The following is an 18,664-nucleotide window of genomic DNA, read 5'->3' on the forward strand; positions in this document are numbered from 1 at the left end:
GTACCTCTCTGTCTTTCTCTATCTCTCTGTCTTTTAGTGCATTTTACTTTTACCGTCAGTCACGCTAAAAGCAGACATTATGGCTTTCTGAGCAGTACGAACTTTAAAAGCTCGGAGTCCTCCTGGTTGTCCTTGGTAGGAGTTTTAATTCCACTTTTCTTGGCACGCGGGCACCCAGAGAGACTGAAAACAGAAAGTATGGAGTTGATAACATAAGGTTGAAAAACTTTCTGGTAAATAATAATTTTACAATTTAAGAACGCCTGAAGGTGTAAAATGTGCCTGTTTAATTCTACCATGAGCTGTCGCTAGGCCTCAGACTGACTCTGTGTGTGTGTGTGTGTGTGTGTGTGTGTGTGTGTGTGTGTGTGTGTGTGTGTGTGTGTGTGTTTTTGCTTGACGGATTACCTTCTGTGGGAGGCGTAGTTCCCTGTGATATGACCTGAACCGTCGCATCCTGGAGTTGGGCATCTGAGGAAAAGAGTTTAGAAATTTAGCGACACAAAGTAAACGGCTGAATCTTTGCTGGCAGTCGTGAAAATGAAGTTTTGTAATGAGAGAAGCTGGTTAATTTAGCTTTTTATGCCATATCCAGTCTTTTTATGCACATTGCAGTGAAAACTGGGTCCACACTGAGCCGTGTCAGGAGCTCACCGCGTGCTACAGATACACGGATTCATTTCACATTTACATGAAGTGATTGAGGTGAAGCAAGCATGGACCAATCCAACTGCAGGAAAAAGCACCGTGACAGATGAAGCAGCAGCAGCACAGACGGCAGCCAGCAACAAAAGATGAGTTAGCGTCAGCAGAATGCATGCTACTGGCAGCAGCGGCTGAAGTGGCAGTGAAAAGGCAATAAAGCTGTAGAGCAGACATACTTGAGTTCAGGGGTGTGGGCCGCCATGAGGGACCGAAGGCTCTTATCAGCGAGAGGACACCCAGACAGACTGAGAGAAGAAGAAGGACAGGCAGAGGAAGGGGAGGCCGGAAAATGGGAAGAGAAGAGAAAGACATGAGTGAAAGGAAATCAAGAATGCAAGACATACCAAGGTCATTTAGGAGTGAGAGGGCAGACAGAAAGAAGTAAATTACTGATGCATATCAAAGTGGGCGAGCGTACAGGCTCACGCTACATGACTGCCTCCGGCGTGTCAGGATCAAATAAAATATCTGAATTAGTTTTGCTGCTTTGGGCACAGAGTGCAGAAGAGAAGCGTCTCAGCAGAGCATTTCACATAAAACCCCCAACCTGGCCAGCCTGCAACTGGACGTACCTGCGGTGGGAGGCGTAGTTCCCAGTGATGTGGCCGCTGCCATCACAGCCAGGTGTGGGGCACCTGCAGAGGGGGGAGGAGCCAGGGGTCAATGCCCTTCATGAGGTCACCAAGGGAAAGGTCACATTAAACACACATTCTCTAAAAAGTGGAGCATGCAAATGAGAGAGAAGACAGAATTTTGTCCTTTTGGGGCTCATGTAGGATCCGAGACGACATGACGTCAGAAAGGAGAGAAAAATCTCCACCAGAGAAGCTGATTCTGGGCATGTAGGGGCTTTGTCCCCAGATGAACCAAATCCATCTAAAAACCACTTTTCCCACCTGTTTTATCCCACATTAACCAGTCAGCTGTCCTGTGTGTGTGTGTGTGTGTGTGTGTTATCTTGTGGGTCATGGATTAAAACAGAGAGCCGCTGCTCTACGCTATAAAACACCCAGCCAGGTTGCTGCGAGCGCAGCTGCAAACGGTTGCGTTACTTACGACAACAGCTCCTTCTTGTTGTCCTTGGGCTGAAACTTGACCTTGAAGCTTGGAGTTGTGACCTCTCCTGGGTACTTCCTCTCCTCCAGACAGTCCTGCATCATGTCACAGTCCTCTGGGTCTGAAGACACGTAGGACTGGCCGGTGTGCTCCAGCTGTAAAATAATAACAGTGTGTATGACGAAGCTGCTGCTGTGTTGTGTAATCCTGTTGATTTGCAGCGAGGACTGATATTTTTCTGGCCTTGTCGTGACTTTTTCCTTGTATCACTTTCAATAGTTGTATACAAGCAGAGAAACTTGGTGAAGCGGCATGTGCACACAAGCCCTCTTTATTCTTTTGTAGACACGTCGTGTTTCTAAATGCAGAATGTCCTCATAAAAAATTAACATTCAAGGGCCTTTATATTTCTTTTGAAAAAGTTCAAAGGAGTGAAAATTAGCATATGCCAAATCCAGGATGGTGCAATGCACCTGACACACCACCTCTGTTACACTGTGCAGTGTTTTTAACTGTACAGTAACTCTTGCATTTCACTGAAATGAATGAATAATAGAAGGAGAAAAACAGGACAGGAAATAAGGAAAGGCACTTAGATGAAGACAAAGTGATGTAAACAAGAGTTTTTCATTCAAAAGGCTTGAGGGGAGTTTTGTCTGTTGTTATTTATGTTGCAACATCTCCTTTGTGGCTAACGTAGCAGGAAATACGTGGTGTTCGCAGCTTGTACCGTTATGCTGTCTAATTGTGCTGACCTCATCTGCTTCCTCCTCCCTTTGGCGGTTGGGCTTGGTGAAATCCAGCGGTCCCTCCCAGTCCTCCTGCTTGTAGCCATGTAGGTTTGGAGATGTCATCCTGCTGTTTCCACCATGGTGGAGTGAGGAAGAGGAGGAGGAGGAGGAAGGGTCCGGCGACCTAACCCCAGGACTGGTGCCCGACAGACTGCCCTCTCGTTTGATGGGTTTCTTCATACTCAAGTCCAGGGTGCCGTTTTCGTCCACCTCGATGTCCATTTCCTGGGAGAGAAAGTGTGGAACGGTCTTTAGTTAAGCCTTAGCATCACACAATCCCACACTGTAACTTTACAGAAATTAACACACAGATGCAAAGATTCAGCAAATTATTACTCTGATAGTACAAATAACTACAAATACCTGTTGCTGTTAACTCTGCCACTCCCTCTAATACGAAGGACTTAAGCTAAATGTAGCGCATTAGCCGGCCATATACTTAGCAAGCTAAGTAACAACAGATGTTAGCTTGTGTGTCGACACATTTTTACATTTCTCTTTGGGTGAAAATTGTGTGTCAGATCCTGTTAAATAATAAATTAGTTAGATTATTTAAACTATAGCTAACTAAGACGGGGATGTGAAAGACCTTATTTAGCCGTTTTTCTTGTGTCAGCTAACAGAGGCTAGGTGGCTGCTAGCCGCTACTGAGCCTGGCAAAGGACACAATAATTGTGTTGAAATAATAAAACTCTGGGACTTTATGTGTAGTCATACTGAGTTAAAACCAAGAATTATTTGATTTTTATGTGTCAGAAATAAAAATCCCAGCATTTTAAAACAAGGAGATTCGTATGTATTTCTAATCTCATCTTCTACAGTGCACGTCGGCGGGCAGGATAACTACGAGTTATCTGTAATCCTCTTTAGAAAACTGAACAATCTGCACAAATTAACACATTATATCTATTTATCCTCAAGGATAAACAAATATATTTCAAGTTAAAACTAAGCTTTTCATTGGGTGAAACAACTGATTTCTTGCTTTTTCTTCCTTCACCTGCTTGTAAAATTACCCTGAAGCTTCAAACAAACGTTTATTCAGTTAAAACTGGCAGCATGAAGCGCTTTCTCTGCTCAGGAAAGTAAGCAGTGATGTCTTAGTGCCAACAGCACGAGCATCCAACCCTCATCCTGCATTTTACCGCCAGCAGGTGAACAGAAAGGACGTGGTGAGATCAGCCAGTGGACTGCTGCTCATACTGCCTGGTCAAGATCTCTAAATATCAAAGGATTATAGGAGCAGGAAAACATTGGAAGAGATCCCAGAAACGCACAGTGTTTATGTGTTTCAGATGGCATTTTAACCGACTGACTGATTCCAGATCAGGCTCAGAGCTTGGATCAGTCCGCCAAGCAACGCCTTGCTGTCATACACACTCATTTTCAATTTTCATCAACCAAAAAGCACGTCGGGAAATAAAATACAAATGATAAACCTGTCGCTCTTTTTCCTCTGCGAGGCAAAAAGGCCAAAAGTCCCAGTATGAGAGTCCAATTACCCCTCTTGTGTGCAAAGAGGGGGAGGAGGGGGCAAGTGGAGAACAGAGAGGTATATTCTAACACAGACAGGGAGAGACTTTCGTAGCCAGAAAGAAAGTGAGATAAAAGAGTAAACGGAGATGTGAAAAGTACATTAAAGAAAGAGTGGTTGGGTGGAGGATCAGACTGGGAGATAATGAAAAAAGGCTACTTGGTGGAAAAGAAATCCAGAGAACTGGCAGTCAGCCAAATTCAATAACAACATGAAAAGTGTGGGATGGAGGGATGAGACGATGAAAGAGGAGAGGTGATGCAACTGAATCTCAACACTATCCTGTTGCTGTAAGCCAGCGCCTCCTGATGATATATTCATGCAAGGTTGATGGAGGAGCAGAGTGGAGAAGAGGCACAGCGACTGATATCTCCTCTCATCTCACCAGCTGTGGCCTGAAATGTTTCGTCTGCGCTACACGCTGCTTCTCATCCTGCCGCAAAGCAGGATGGAGGTTCGTTTGTGCTGGACACAGAAGACGCCGATGGACACACAGCTTCATCAGTTGGTGCAAAACCACCAGAAAGTAGCAGGCAGGGATCAGTGGTAAAGCTGACACAACCAGAGAAGAAGAAGGGCAACAGGTAGAAGACGATGCAGAAACCGCCACATAACAAGCACCCAAAAGCAAAAAGTTTGTCGTTTTTTACTTCTTCTGGTATTTTTGGACAGTTGGAAACAACTTTACCGCGGTGCATTATCACTACCAACCAGTCAGTGGTGAACTGGTCCCCCAACCAGAGGGTATACTCTCTATTTTCACCCTTTGTTTAAAAACAGAAAAAATTATTCCAGAAAAACACTTTCAGAAAAAGTGACTTGTAAGAAGACTCTTGCATCTGCATATCAGCCCGTTATCACATCATTCTGCTCCTCCGTTTCAGGGAGGAGGAGTTATGGAACGACTAAACCAGTGCTGGCACAGCGACTGGTGAGAGAGGCTCATAGACATATGTCTGTATTACGTCTATGTTCAGGTTAAAGTTACTGCAGCTGACGGCTGACTGCACCAGTGTGGCATCGGTGACCTGTAAAAGCAGCATCACCGGGGTGTTGGATGTGGCTTTACCTGCATCTACCCCGGACTACACCGCTGTCAGAACAGAGACGTGAACTCTGAACGTCCCACCAGTGGAACTGATTTCATATCAACATCAAGACGCATGGAGGTACAAAGACAGAGAGTATGACGATACTTGAAACGGGCGATCCGGTTTTGTACGTAAAGGAGCAGAAATGGACCTGAACAGGGTAACGTTTGTGTTCATTCTACAGGAATGAATGTCTGTGTTAAAGGATCGGTTTACCTTGCTCTGCGGCTTGATGCTGAGGTTCTCCGGCTTCTCCCAGCAGCGAGTGGACAGGTTGAGGATGGCTGTGGCAGCCATGTGAGCAGCTTCGGCATCGTGGGAGTAGTCATAGGCCAAGGTGGAAGTCTTCCCATAACCATGGAGACTGAGGCAGGGGGATGACGACTTGGGGAACGAGGGTTTAGCTGCAGGAGGAAACGAGCATTTACACTTCCAGCAATGTGTGCATCATCGGAACTGATATACACGGGCAGGTTTTCTACACGGGCAGGTTTTCTACACGGGTAGGTGTTCTACACGGGCAGGTGTTCTACACGGGCAGGTGTTCTACACGGGCAGGTGTTCTACACGGACAGGTGTTCTACACGGGCAGGTGTTCTACACGGGCAGGTTTTCTACACGGGCAGGTTTTCTACACGGGCAGGTGTTCTACACGGGCAGGTTTTCTACACGGGCAGGTTTTCTACACGGGTAGGTGTTCTACACGGGCAGGTGTTCTACACGGGCAGGTTTTCTACACGGGTAGGTGTTCTACACGGGCAGGTTTTCTACACGGGCAGGTTTTCTACACGGGCAGGTTTTCTACACGGGTAGGTGTTCTACACGGGCAGGTTTTCTACACGGGCAGGTTTTCTACACGGGTAGGTGTTCTACACGGGCAGGTGTTCTACACGGGCAGGTTTTCTACACGGGTAGGTGTTCTACACGGGCAGGTTTTCTACACGGACAGGTTTTCTACACGGGCAGGTTTTCTACACGGGTAGGTGTTCTACACGGGCAGGTGTTCTACACGGGCAGGTTTTCTACACGGGCAGGTTTTCTACACGGGCAGGTTTTCTACACGGGTAGGTGTTCTACACGGGCAGGTGTTCTACACGGGCAGGTTTTCTACACGGGTAGGTGTTCTACACGGGCAGGTTTTCTACACGGGTAGGTGTTCTACATGGGCAGGTGTTCTACACGGGCAGGTTTTCTACACGGGCAGGTTTTCTACACGGGCAGGTTTTCTACACGGGTAGGTGTTCTACACGGGCAGGTTTTCTACACGGGCAGGTTTTCTACACGGGCAGGTTTTCTACACGGGTAGGTGTTCTACACGGGCAGGTGTTCTACACGGGCAGGTTTTCTACACGGGTAGGTGTTCTACACGGGCAGGTTTTCTACACGGGTAGGTGTTCTACATGGGCAGGTGTTCTACACGGGCAGGTTTTCTACACGGACAGGTTTTCTACACGGGCAGGTTTTCTACACGGGTAGGTTTTCTACACGGGCAGGTTTTCTACACGGGCAGGTGTTCTACACGGGCAGGTTTTCTACACGGGTAGGTGTTCTACACGGGCAGGTTTTCTACACGGGTAGGTGTTCTACATGGGCAGGTGTTCTACACGGGCAGGTTTTCTACACGGGCAGGTGTTCTACACGGGTAGGTGTTCTACACGGGCAGGCTTTCTACACGGGTAGGTGTTCTACACGTGCAGGTGTTCTACACGGGCAGGTGTTCTACACGGGCAGGTGTTCTACACGGACAGGTTTTCTACACGGGTAGGTGTTCTACACGGGTAGGTGTTCTACACGGGTAGGTGTTCTACACGGGCAGGTTTTCTACACGGGCAGGTTTTCTACACGGGCAGGTTTTCTACACGGGCAGGTGTTCTACACGGGCAGGTTTTCTACACGGGTAGGTGTTCTACACGGGCAGGTGTTCTACACGGGCAGGTTTTCTACACGGGCAGGTTTTCTACACGGGCAGGTTTTCTACACGGGCAGGTGTTCTACACGGGCAGGTGTTCTACACGGACAGGTGTTCTACACGGGCAGGTGTTCTACACGGGCAGGTGTTCTACACGGGCAGGTGTTCTACACGGGCAGGTGTTCTACACGGACAGGTGTTCTACACGGGCAGGTGTTCTACACGGGTAGGTGTTCTACACGGGTAGGTGTTCTACACGGGCAGGTTTTCTACACGGGTAGGTTTTCTACACGGGCAGGTGTTCTACACGGGCAGGTTTTCTACACGGGCAGGTGTTCTACACGGACAGGTGTTCTACACGGGCAGGTTTTCTACACGGGCAGGTGTTCTACACGGGTAGGTGTTCTACACGGGCAGGTGTTCTACACGGGTAGGTGTTCTACACGGGCAGGTGTTCTACACGGGCAGGTTTTCTACACGGGCAGGTGTTCTACACGGGCAGGTTTTCTACACGGGCAGGTGTTCTACACGGACAGGTGTTCTACACGGGCAGGTTTTCTACACGGGCAGGTGTTCTACACGGGCAGGTTTTCTACACGGGCAGGTGTTCTACACGGGCAGGTGTTCTACACGGGTAGGTGTTCTACACGGGCAGGTTTTCTACACGGGCAGGTGTTCTACACGGACAGGTGTTCTACACGGGCAGGTGTTCTACACGGGCAGGTGTTCTACACGGGCAGGTGTTCTACACGGGCAGGTGTTCTACACGGACAGGTGTTCTACACGGGCAGGTGTTCTACACGGGCAGGTGTTCTACACGGGCAGGTGTTCTACACGGGCAGGTTTTCTACACGGGCAGGTTTTCTACACGGGTAGGTGTTCTACACAGGCAGGTGTTCTACACGGGCAGGTTTTCTACACGGGCAGGTGTTCTACACGGGCAGGTGTTCTACACGGGCAGGTTTTCTACACGGGCAGGTGTTCTACACGGGCAGGTTTTCTACACGGGCAGGTTTTCTACACGGGCAGGTGTTCTACACGGGCAGGTTTTCTACACGGGCAGGTTTTCTACACGGGTAGGTGTTCTACACGGGCAGGTTTTCTACACGGGTAGGTGTTCTACACGGGCAGGTTTTCTACACGGGTAGGTGTTCTACACGGGCAGGTTTTCTACACGGGCAGGTGTTCTACACGGGCAGGTTTTCTACACGGGCAGGTGTTCTACACGGGCAGGTTTTCTACACGGGCAAGTTTTCTACACGGGCAGGTTTTCTACACGGGCAGGTGTTCTACACGGGCAGGTTTTCTACACGGGCAAGTTTTCTACACGGGCAGGTGTTCTACACGGGCAGGTTTTCTACACGGGCAGGTGTTCTACACGGGCAGGTTTTCTACACGGGCAAGTTTTCTACACGGGCAGGTGTTCTACACGGGCAGGTTTTCTACACGGGCAAGTTTTCTACACGGGCAGGTTTTCTACACGGGCAAGTTTTCTACACGGGTAGGTGTTCTACACGGGCAGGTTTTCTACACGGACAGGTTTTCTACACGGGCAGGTGTTCTACACGGGCAGGTTTTCTACACGGGCAGGTTTTCTACACGGGCAGGTGTTCTACACGGGTAGGTGTTCTACACGGGCAGGTTTTCTACACGGGCAGGTTTTCTACACGGGCAGGTGTTCTACACGGGCAGGTTTTCTACACGGGTAGGTGTTCTACACGGGCAGGTTTTCTACACGGGCAGGTGTTCTACACGGACAGGTTTTCTACACGGGCAGGTTTTCTACACGGGCAAGTTTTCTACACGGGCAGGTTTTCTACACGGGCAGGTTTTCTACACGGGCAGGTGTTCTACACGGGCAGGTGTTCTACACGGGCAGGTGTTCTACACGGGTAGGTGTTCTACACGGGCAGATGAAAAGACAAGGTAGAAGTGTAAAAATACAAAAGCAAAGAAAATAAAAAGGTTAGTGGGAGCAGGCTGTTGGCTGGCAGGAGTTTAACAAACACTGATGTAAAACCCTAAACATTTCCAACAACGACGTCGTCAGAGCAAACGAGGAAAAAAGGAGGTGACAGCAACAGGAAACGCTGGACTGACTTTTACCGGTCGGAGAGACGTAAGAGGAGAGAAAGGAAGCAATATGGATGCAGAAAGAACCAGGACTAGGGGAAGTGAAATGTTCAGTCCAGGACTATGTCTGAGACTTCTTCTGTGCTCTGCTTGTCCTGTTTCCACAACACTGCGAATGACCCTGAGGTGTTCCGAGCTCTGTCTGAATCAACTGGATGGTTTATAAAAAAACTTCTTTTGTTTCTCAAACTGTTGTATTTGACTTTTTCACAGTTACAGGTAAAACAATGGGAGTAAACTACTTTGGCTCGTAGCCTCAAGTCAAACCTGGTCCTGAGGGATCCCGTCAGTCCTACCAGCTTCCCCGCTGCAACACGCAGAACGCAGGTCGGTGGGTAAGGAGCAGGCTTGTGCTGACTCATGCTCTGCACAGGTCTGCTAATTACGTTGGAGTCAGGTGTGCTGCGGAAGGGAAACACCTGAAGGACTGTGGTCCTCGAGGACCAGACTTGTACACCCCTGGTCTGAAGTAAAGCGGTTTCTTTGTTCAGTTGTCTGTTATTTGTACCCACCACTGGTTCTTCCCATGAGTCAGGAGCTTTTTCTACTGTTTAACGGTTCATAGTTTGGCTTTGAAGAGCTTCAACAGACATGAACTTGTTCTTCTTCAGCGTTGTTCTACTCGCGTGGCGTCTGCACCAGGTTGAGTCCACATCATGGCACAAACATCACAACTGATCCTGAACAGCATCGTGTTGCAGTTTCCTCTGGATCTGCAGGTTTCTGCTCAGAATCCAAAACACAAACGGACCAATCACAAAGGATTGCTTCTGTGTTGCCGCTGCACGTCTGCTTGGAGGCGCTCCGAGCCTCTGCAGAGCAGGCGCTAGCAACGGCCGAATGCAGACGCTGCTAACTAAGCTTTCAGACTCCGTATCTGAAGAAAGGAAGCACTGCAGACGTTTTGCCCGGCACAGTGTGAGCTTTCTGACATAATAATCTCCTAGATGCACAAGTTTCCCAAATCTTCTCCTTCAGCAACACTTTGACACAAAAGTTAAAACTGGTGAGAAAAATGAAACAGTACCAAAGCAGACCCTGCCAGCATCCCTGCACCACAACAGTCAAGTCTTACTTTTGAAGGCTTTAGGTGAATTTTCGCTGGTGGTCATCTTTGGAGCAAGCATCCGCTTCCCAAACACTTGAGCATCAAAGCTTGCATAATCGAAGGAGACCTTGGAGTACTTCTCCAGCTCCTTGGCCAGATTGGCGCGAGGTGTGGCAGGCGCCATGTTGGGCTTGTAGCTGCCGTACTGGGGCATCTCCAGCTGCTTGACGAAGCACATGGGCCTGCAGGGCAGAGCGGGACAGTGGGGATTCAGATCCAATAAAACACAAAACAGAATATAATGGGAGCAATGAGAAAAATAAGACACAAAAACAAGCTGTTGAGGAGAAAAAAGCAGAATGAAAGAAAGAGGTGTAATAGAAAGAGTGGAGATAGAGGGAAACGGTGTTCTTAGCAGGAGTGCGGCAGGATTAAAAGCTCTCTTATCAGCACAGGGCACATTTGCATGTTGTACAGCATGGAATTTATGAGCTTTAAGCCCCTCGTTTTCCTGGAGAGCCTGGGCTTTTGTCAGACCTGTTGGCGTACATCCACTGATAGACCGCGGAGAGTCAGAAAGAGGAGGAATGAGGGAGGGCAGAGACAGGAAGGAGAAGAAGAGAGGAGCTGAATGACCTTCCTTATCGCTGCTTTTTTCCTCTTCTCCCAGTCCACCACATATCCAAACCTTTTCTCTCCACCGCAGCTGTAAAATGCCAGCTGAAGCTGCTCATTAATAAGCAACATGACCTGGCCTGTAGCTGCACGGCGCCATCACACCCTCCCGCAACACGACAGCGCCACTTTAAAGGACTCTCATAGCAGCCAAAACTTTCTGCAGCTGATCACAGGGGATTTTTCCCTGCTATGAATTCAACGTGGATGCCATTAGAGCATGGACGGCGTGAGGAATTCAGCTCCACATAACGGACAAGAAAGCTCATTTGAATAACAATCTGAGGAGGAAAAACAAAGCAGACCTTATTGTGCTCTAATCCGATGCTTTGTCCAACCACTGATGAGCTTTTCCTTTAGGAAAGCAATTATTTTCCTATCCCCCACAATACCCTGATAACTTGCATAATTAGCATATCGGCTGCATTATTAATTAAAATAGCAACGAGGGAGAGCGACGATTTAACATAATACCAGGCTCTGATGTGCGTAATTATCATTCTTCTGGCCATGATCACGCTGCCTGGATGGTTTGGGAAGATGAATGACGATAGAGAGATCTTTACATCTGAGGTGACGCCTGTCAGACTGGATGCTGCACGACTTTATGACCGAGACATTTAGAATACAGATGTGGAAACCAGGGTCAGACTGGGAGAGACTGGGACAGTCTACGTTAGCTCTCTTTATCTTCTCTATGGAACCCTGAAAGGGACAAAAAGTTCTACGAGTCCAAATTACAACTTAATTCATGCATTACTACAGTCGAGCAAAGTTATTAGTTGTTTAAAAAGTTTATTTTCAGTCTGTTTTACAAGTTTATGTCTTTGGACAGAAAAGCTGAAGAAGCCTCTGACTGATGGTTTTACAACCTTTCCTATTAAAAATGAAGCTTTCCATGTTTATTTACCTTTAATTTTCTTTATTTGCTTAATTTTATTTGACCTTTATCTGCATGTTGTTTGCATGATGCTTTTGGCGACACTGGTTGTTCTTGAATGAGCAGAAATGCTAAGAAGATGTTCTGATTAGAACGTGTTAACAGCTGGAACACGGGATCTTCTATGCTTTCATATTCAAGTCTGATTGTTACAGAACACTTTTATAAAGATTTATTCTTAAAGCCTGTCCCGCTTCACAATCACAGTGGTTTTTTTAATACAAAATCTTCAGCAAAGCATGAAGTACCAAGCTGCTCTGCACAAGTTGCTCTGCACGAGTTGCTCTGCACGAGTTGCTCGTACAAATTGCTCTGCACAGGTTGCTCTGCACAGGTTGCTCTGCACAAGTTGCTCTGCGCGAGTTGCTCTGCACAAGTTGCTCTGCACGAGTTGCTCTGTACAAGTTGCTCTGCACAAGTTGCTCTGCACAAGTTGCTCTGCACGAGTTGCTCTGTACAAGTTGCTCCGCACAGGTTGTTCTGCACAGGTTGCTCTGCACGAGTTGCTCTGCACGAGTTGCTCTGTACAAGTTGCTCCGCACAGGTTGTTCTGCACAGGTTGCTCTGCACAAGTTGCTCTGCACGAGTTTCTCTGCACGAGTTGCTCTGCACAGGTTGCTCTGCACAAGTTGCTCTGTACAAGTTGCTCTGCACAAGTTGCTCTGCACAAGTTGCTCTGCGCGAGTTGCTGTGCGCGAGTCACTTTGCATTACTTGATGTGCACTAATCAGTCGCTTTTCACTGCAGATTTCTAATGCAAAGAGCTCTGCAGGAGCCAGTGTTGCCAGATCTTGTGAGAAAAACAAGCAACCTGATCCAATGATGATGCTAAGTGGACTGTGTAACTCTGAAGCATGTGCTGCAGCATTTTCTGCAATATGCAGCAAAAACTTACAGCAAGAGTGACCTCACTGGAGAGAAGGTAATCAGTAAATTCTGCTGAGGAATCAGTTTCTTTCAGAGTAACGTAAACGAAGCCACTGAGGTTCCACAACAACGTGAAAAACGGGGTCTGGGTTTCAGCTGGAACCTGATACTGCCGGCTTACTAAACATTTAAATAGCGAGGTTCCATGTCGGCTTTTTTACGTCCAACTCTGATGCCTATAGCAGGAGATACTGATATCTGCTGAGAGCCCCCCCCCCCCCCCCCCCCCCCCCCAGAAAGAAAAGCTGGTAACTAAGATGGCCATGGTCAATGGATTGGTCGTTTTGGTTCCTAGTCGCATAACCTCCACAGCAAATTAAACGTCTGGAGACACTTTGTGGAGACACGTTGAAATAATGCAAAATCAAAGACATGTGGAAACGCACACGTACGAGCACCTGATGCTACACGTGACGCGGTCTTATGACATCATCAGGTGTGCACCAATAAAGGTCTGCTTTAATGTTCACGTTTTACTGCAAGTTGTACAAAAGAAATCTGGTAAACTACACGACTTGTTTCTTATTTGAACATGGTGAGAAGGAGGTTGTCATGCTTGGCTCCTGGCAGGGAGGTTTTTCTCCGGGTTTTAGGCGGGGCTGAGCAGGCTACCTGGAGGCTCAGGGCGGAGTCTGGAGAGCTGATGGAACTAACCTGCAGCTCATCTGCAGAAGCTCCAGTCTCCCCCGGATTGTCTCACAGAATCTTTAACTAGCCGGTAAATCCGGTTCCTTTGAAAAGTCCGTGTTCTCATGTTAACCATCGTCTTTTACTCCTCCTTCTTCCTGCCTTGCCTCACCTGGATCCACTCCACCAGTTCAACAGCAATCACCAGCCAATCCACCCGCCTGCTCGCCCTCCCCCCTCCAGCCTATCAACCCCCCCTGGACACAGTAAGTCTCGTTTTCCCAAGGCCATCTTCTCAGTCAAAGACTTGGTTGGACTGCTAATCATCTTGTCCTCCTGGAGAGAAACTACCTTGACAGAACAACCTGTGCACCAGACTGAAGCAAGAAATTGTGATTCCACATTTTGGGTCGCGCCTAGTGTGGCAGTTTCCCCCTGCTGTGATGTAGCGGAAGAGTTTCTATCATATGTCATGTCATTCATAAAGTAAAAAACAATAGAAATTTCCCCTATTATTTCCAATATCAGCTGATGATATTAGTACGATAATGATGTTAGGTTGATAATGTTGCTAGGCCAATATCAGTGGGATGAACACTTGATATTGGTAGTTTCATAATATCAGTAGGATTATAATGGTTGGCTGTAGATCACTAACCACCCATCTGCACAGTGAGCTCTGCTGAAAACATTTTGGCTTTCTGCAGTAAAACGTGGACAGTAGCGTCTGCTACAGCTGGTGAAACTAATCCTCAGAGGCCATTGGGTCCCCACTGGGTCCCCCTTGAGCCTCCATTTGGCCCCCATTGGGTCCCCCTTGAGCCCCCATTTGGTCCCCTTTGGGTCCACTGGGTGTCGACTGGAACCAACCAGATGAGTCTGTTTTTGTACTAATCTGAGTATTTGTCTGTTTTCTGCATAGAGTCGTCATCTGACAGCTTTATTTGAAAACCCACCTCAGAACTCTGTCGTTGGGGTTTCCCTTGAGATGCTCTCCGCCTGGTTGCGGGAGATGCTGCTTGTCGTGGCTCTTGGACAGCTTCTCTGCAGCTGCGATGGGGCAACCGGACAAGCTGGGGGGTGTGGCAGAGGACGGTGAATAAACCACTGAACATGCATCCATCACACGGATGTGTCCCGCATGCATACATGACGTACCTGCGGTGGGTGTTGCGGTTGCTGTTTACGTGGCCCTGACCGGTGCAGCCAGGAGTCGGACACTTCAGCACGTTTTCATGCATGGCCAGAACTAAGCAGGAAACATGTTTGAGAGGAAGTTCATGGTGAAACGCTGGAAGCTTCTTTTCATTTAAATCCCTGCTGCAGGTTTTCACCATGAGGGTTAAACTGCAGATTTCCATCTCGACAGTTCAAATGAACGAACCCAAGCAGAAATGGACAAACCAAACCTCAGATCTGAGTCTAACTAAAGGACAGAATTAGATTCCGGTTTATTGTCCATCTAGTCAGGAAGGATGACTTTCTTTACAAACATCAGGTTAAAATGATTTTTTTGTGCAGGTTTTTAAAACAAATTTTGCTAGTAAATTCTTCAAACTGATAATAAAAGCGAACGTACTTTCTGGGGGGATCCTGTCCTTGTGTGGACAGCCAGACAGGCTGCGGTGGTGCGGGTACAGACCGGTCACGTGGCCTGTCCCATCACATCCTGGTGTGGGACACTTGATCTCTCTCTTTTCTGGCCGGTTGCTCTCTGGATTACAGGTCAAATGAGAGGAGGAAGCAGGAGAGAGTGATGAGGAGGAGAGAGGAAGGTGGGATGAGTAAGGAGGACAAAAGCGAGACGTTAACGCCGTCAGACAGTCTGCTCGGCTGAGCATGAAATCCAGACGTATTTAGACACAAAGCAGCGCCGTCTGTGGGCCTTGGTGGTGGAAATGTACATCAGTCTGGATGTCATGAGCATTTCTGGCCGTGCTCATCCTGAACGCTTCGATCACGTGCACGCTCTTCCTATGTTTGTTTGACCTGCTTTGGGTTTCAGAGGAAAACACCTGAAGAGGAGATGGCTGGAATTAAAGCGGCCTGCTGCTGCTGGAGGTGAGCCAGCCGGGGAAAAGGAGGAAGAGGATGTTGGGATGCTTCAAACTGAATGTTAATGAGACATTCTAATTAGTGCTGAGCAGAACAGGGACATCAGCGCAGGAGGAGGCGGAGGCCAGGCGTAGAATCACACGGCAGCATGACCAGCGGGCCGAGCGCCGGCGGTAAACACGGAAAACACTCTCTCTTCCAGCAACACTCTGCTTCTGTTCACCAGGTTTTTCTACTGTTTTATTGGGTTTACCGGGTTTTATCAGACTGAGACGTCTGGTCGTGCTTTGAAACGGTTTTACTCCTATTTCACAGATCGACATTCATTCATGCGCTTCAAGAACCCATAAAATTCAGTGTGAGGTTTGCTAAGTTTCAGTTTTAGGCCCAGAACTTCTCATCTGTACGTGTTGCCACTGAGGGGCTTCAGGATTCACAGCTATGCTGATGATACACAGCTTTACATCGCTGATGGCCGAGAGCAGAAATATCACAGCCAGGATTTTATTATCTAAAAACATCAGCAGCCTGCCCATTTCTCTCTATAGCCGGCACCGAGACGCTTTTATTTCTAGTAGATGAGATCACAACGCCGTGCTCTCAGGTCTTCCCAAAAAGGGTACTCTAAGTCTACAGTAACTGAGAAGTCAGCGGTACGAGTTCTGACCGGGATCAGGGGATGGGAACGCATCGCATCTGTCGCTTCACTGGCTCCCCGTGTGGCTCAGGATTGACTTTAAGGTCTTTTTAGTCATTTATGCATGACTTTGTGGTTTGGGGGCTTCATTTTTACCTGACCTGCTTTTTATGAGCCTCGATGATCCTGAGGTAGTCTGGTACCGGCCTCAAGCCAGCACTAACCCCCCCTTTCACACAAAGACTGCTGGGAAAGGCTCCAGCTTCCTGCGACCCTTCATCAGACTAGGCGTTTAGGATGATGAATGAATGAATGAATGAATGAACAAATGAATGAATGAACGAATGAATGAATGAACGAATGAATGAACAAATGAATGAATGAACGAATGAATGAATGAATGAATGAATGAATGAATAAATGAGTGAGCACTAAAAGCCATGGCGCTCCACTGCTACGGTCCTCTGCCACAGGGTTGCACACTGTTTTCTGAGAGTTTTAAAAAGACCTGCCTTTCCCCCTTGGCTTTTTATTTATTTATTTATTTCCTTTAAGCGCTTCGTCTGATTCGGGTCGCGGAGGAGCGTATCCCGGCCGTCTTTGGGCGAGAGGACAGGTTACCGGTCCATCATAGGGAGAACATACAAACATGTAAACTCCACACAGAAAGGCCACCGTGTCCCCCCCCCGCTGAGGATCGAACTAGTGACCCTCTTGCTGTGACGCCACTGTGCAGCTATTTATTTATTTATTCTTTTATTTCTTCATTAATTTGTTTTTAGCTTTTATTTAATTTTTGATTAGACTTTTTCATATTGTCAACTCCAGTGTTTTCTTCATGGGGAGGCACGGCACCGGGGATTCTGGAGGGGGCTCCTGCACTGCAGCCCTGTGGCTGCTGTGACTGGGGTGGTTCCTGTAGGGTGGTCCGTGGACATGGGGGGACTGGTATTAAAACAAAAGGAGAATGTGGGGTGTGTGTATGTGAAATAGGTGTTTAACTCTGTAAAGCACTTCGTGTTGCTGTGTGGCATGAAAAGTACTTCAGAAAAAAATCCTATCTAAATAAGTTTAGTGTTGAACTTCAGGATGGATAGCATCAGCGCTGCGTGGGATGATGTAGTTCCTGTTTTCAGGTCTGTCCACCCCTCAGTGTGTCTAAACTCTACCTTTGCTGAAGTAGCACTTGCGGATGACGTCCAGGTGCTTGGGCCTGTCCTCCATGGTGAAGTATCGCTGATGGTGAAGGTCAGGGGCACGGAGAAGCTCTCTGGGGCCGGCCGGCTTCACCTGCTCTGCTTTCAGGGCGATTGCTTGCTCCAGCAGACCCAGGTTCCCTCGGGTCATGTCAAACATCTCCGACTCATCGGTCACAGCCGACCGCTGCGACAGGCTGTCCTCGTCGTCCCGCTCCGCATCCCCGTCCAAGTCGCCCAGGTCTTTGTCCTCGGACTTGTCGGATCGCACCTCGATGACGTCGGGGGAGGCTGAGGAGAAGGCCTGGTGGACTGTGTAGCTGTCCCCTCTGGGGGTGGGGAGGTAGTCCTCTAGCGGACTGGCCCTGTGGGAGTCGTAGCTTAGAGACAGGCTGGTCTTGTAGTTGTGGAGGGAGCTCGGCGTGTCGTCCTGGCCCAGCGGACTGGTCCTGTGTGAGTGGTAGCCCTCCAGAGGACTGTCCTTGTGGTCTTCAGTCTTGATGTGTGTTCCCTGAGCTGCGGCTGTGCTGGTGATGGTGCGAACGGCGGTTGGCACATCAGAGACGGAGGGAGCGTGACCGCTGTGCTCTTCTTCATCCTCCACGTCTTCTCCTGCAGCTTCCTGCCTCCGCTGCGCTGAGACTATCATCTCCTCCACATCCTCCTCACGTTTGATGTGTCCCCGGTGGATCACCTGGGTCGGGTACCAAGGACTCAGGTGCTTGTTGCCGTCTTCCTGTTGCTTCTCCTCATCAGCTGCCTCGCTCTGCACAACCGATGACTCCTGCAGCACATGAACTCTGTGTGCCACCTCCTGCTCTCCTGCATCCACGCTCCCCTCCTGCTCCTCTTCTACTCCTTCACTCTGCTCAGCAGCTACGCTGACATCTTCGGTCTCCATGGCAACAACGCTTCCAGCCACAGCGCTCGAGACCTGACCCAGGTGGAGCAGAGAGTCGGCCACCTCCTCACTGCTCGGCAAGGGAGGCTCCTCGACTGCAGGTGGCGCTGCTTCCAGCTCGGACGCCGTCATCTCAAACTCCTCCTCTGTGGAGACAGAGAGGAAGAGGAGGCGCAGGACAGAGTGAGTCATGCAGGGGGCGACACCATCGCTGCACCACCTTCCTGCCGCTGGATCCATCCACCCTGACCCTGATCCATCCGCCCTGATCCTGATCCATCCGCCCTGATCCTGATCCATCCGCCCTGATCCTGATCCATCCACCCTGATCCTGATCCATCCACACTGACCCTGATCCATCCATCCTGACCCTGATCCATCCACCCTGACCCTGATCCATCCCTCCTGATCCTGATCCATCCACCCTGACCCTGATCCA

General features: G+C 48.7%; 1 protein-coding gene across 1 annotated transcript in view; it reads right to left on the reverse strand.

Annotated features, from left to right (window-relative positions):
- The window catches only part of myt1b (myelin transcription factor 1b), a gene marked incomplete at both ends in the record, with an annotated part of 72,616 nt that overhangs the window by 3,361 nt on the left and 50,591 nt on the right, over window positions 1-18,664 (reverse strand). The window contains 12 exons of the mRNA XM_079239555.1: window positions 103-183; window positions 409-471; window positions 882-950; window positions 1,278-1,340; window positions 1,762-1,916; window positions 2,517-2,777; window positions 5,394-5,581; window positions 10,295-10,545; window positions 14,393-14,509; window positions 14,595-14,685; window positions 15,016-15,150; window positions 17,298-18,371. Coding sequence (XP_079095681.1) covers window positions 103-183; window positions 409-471; window positions 882-950; window positions 1,278-1,340; window positions 1,762-1,916; window positions 2,517-2,777; window positions 5,394-5,581; window positions 10,295-10,545; window positions 14,393-14,509; window positions 14,595-14,685; window positions 15,016-15,150; window positions 17,298-18,371 — 2,548 coding nt within the window. The remainder of the gene's footprint in view (window positions 1-102; window positions 184-408; window positions 472-881; window positions 951-1,277; window positions 1,341-1,761; window positions 1,917-2,516; window positions 2,778-5,393; window positions 5,582-10,294; window positions 10,546-14,392; window positions 14,510-14,594; window positions 14,686-15,015; window positions 15,151-17,297; window positions 18,372-18,664) is intronic.

The sequence above is a fragment of the Telmatherina bonti genome, assembly GCF_933228915.1.
Source record: "Telmatherina bonti genome assembly, chromosome: 4".
Lineage (NCBI taxonomy): Eukaryota > Metazoa > Chordata > Actinopteri > Atheriniformes > Telmatherinidae > Telmatherina > Telmatherina bonti.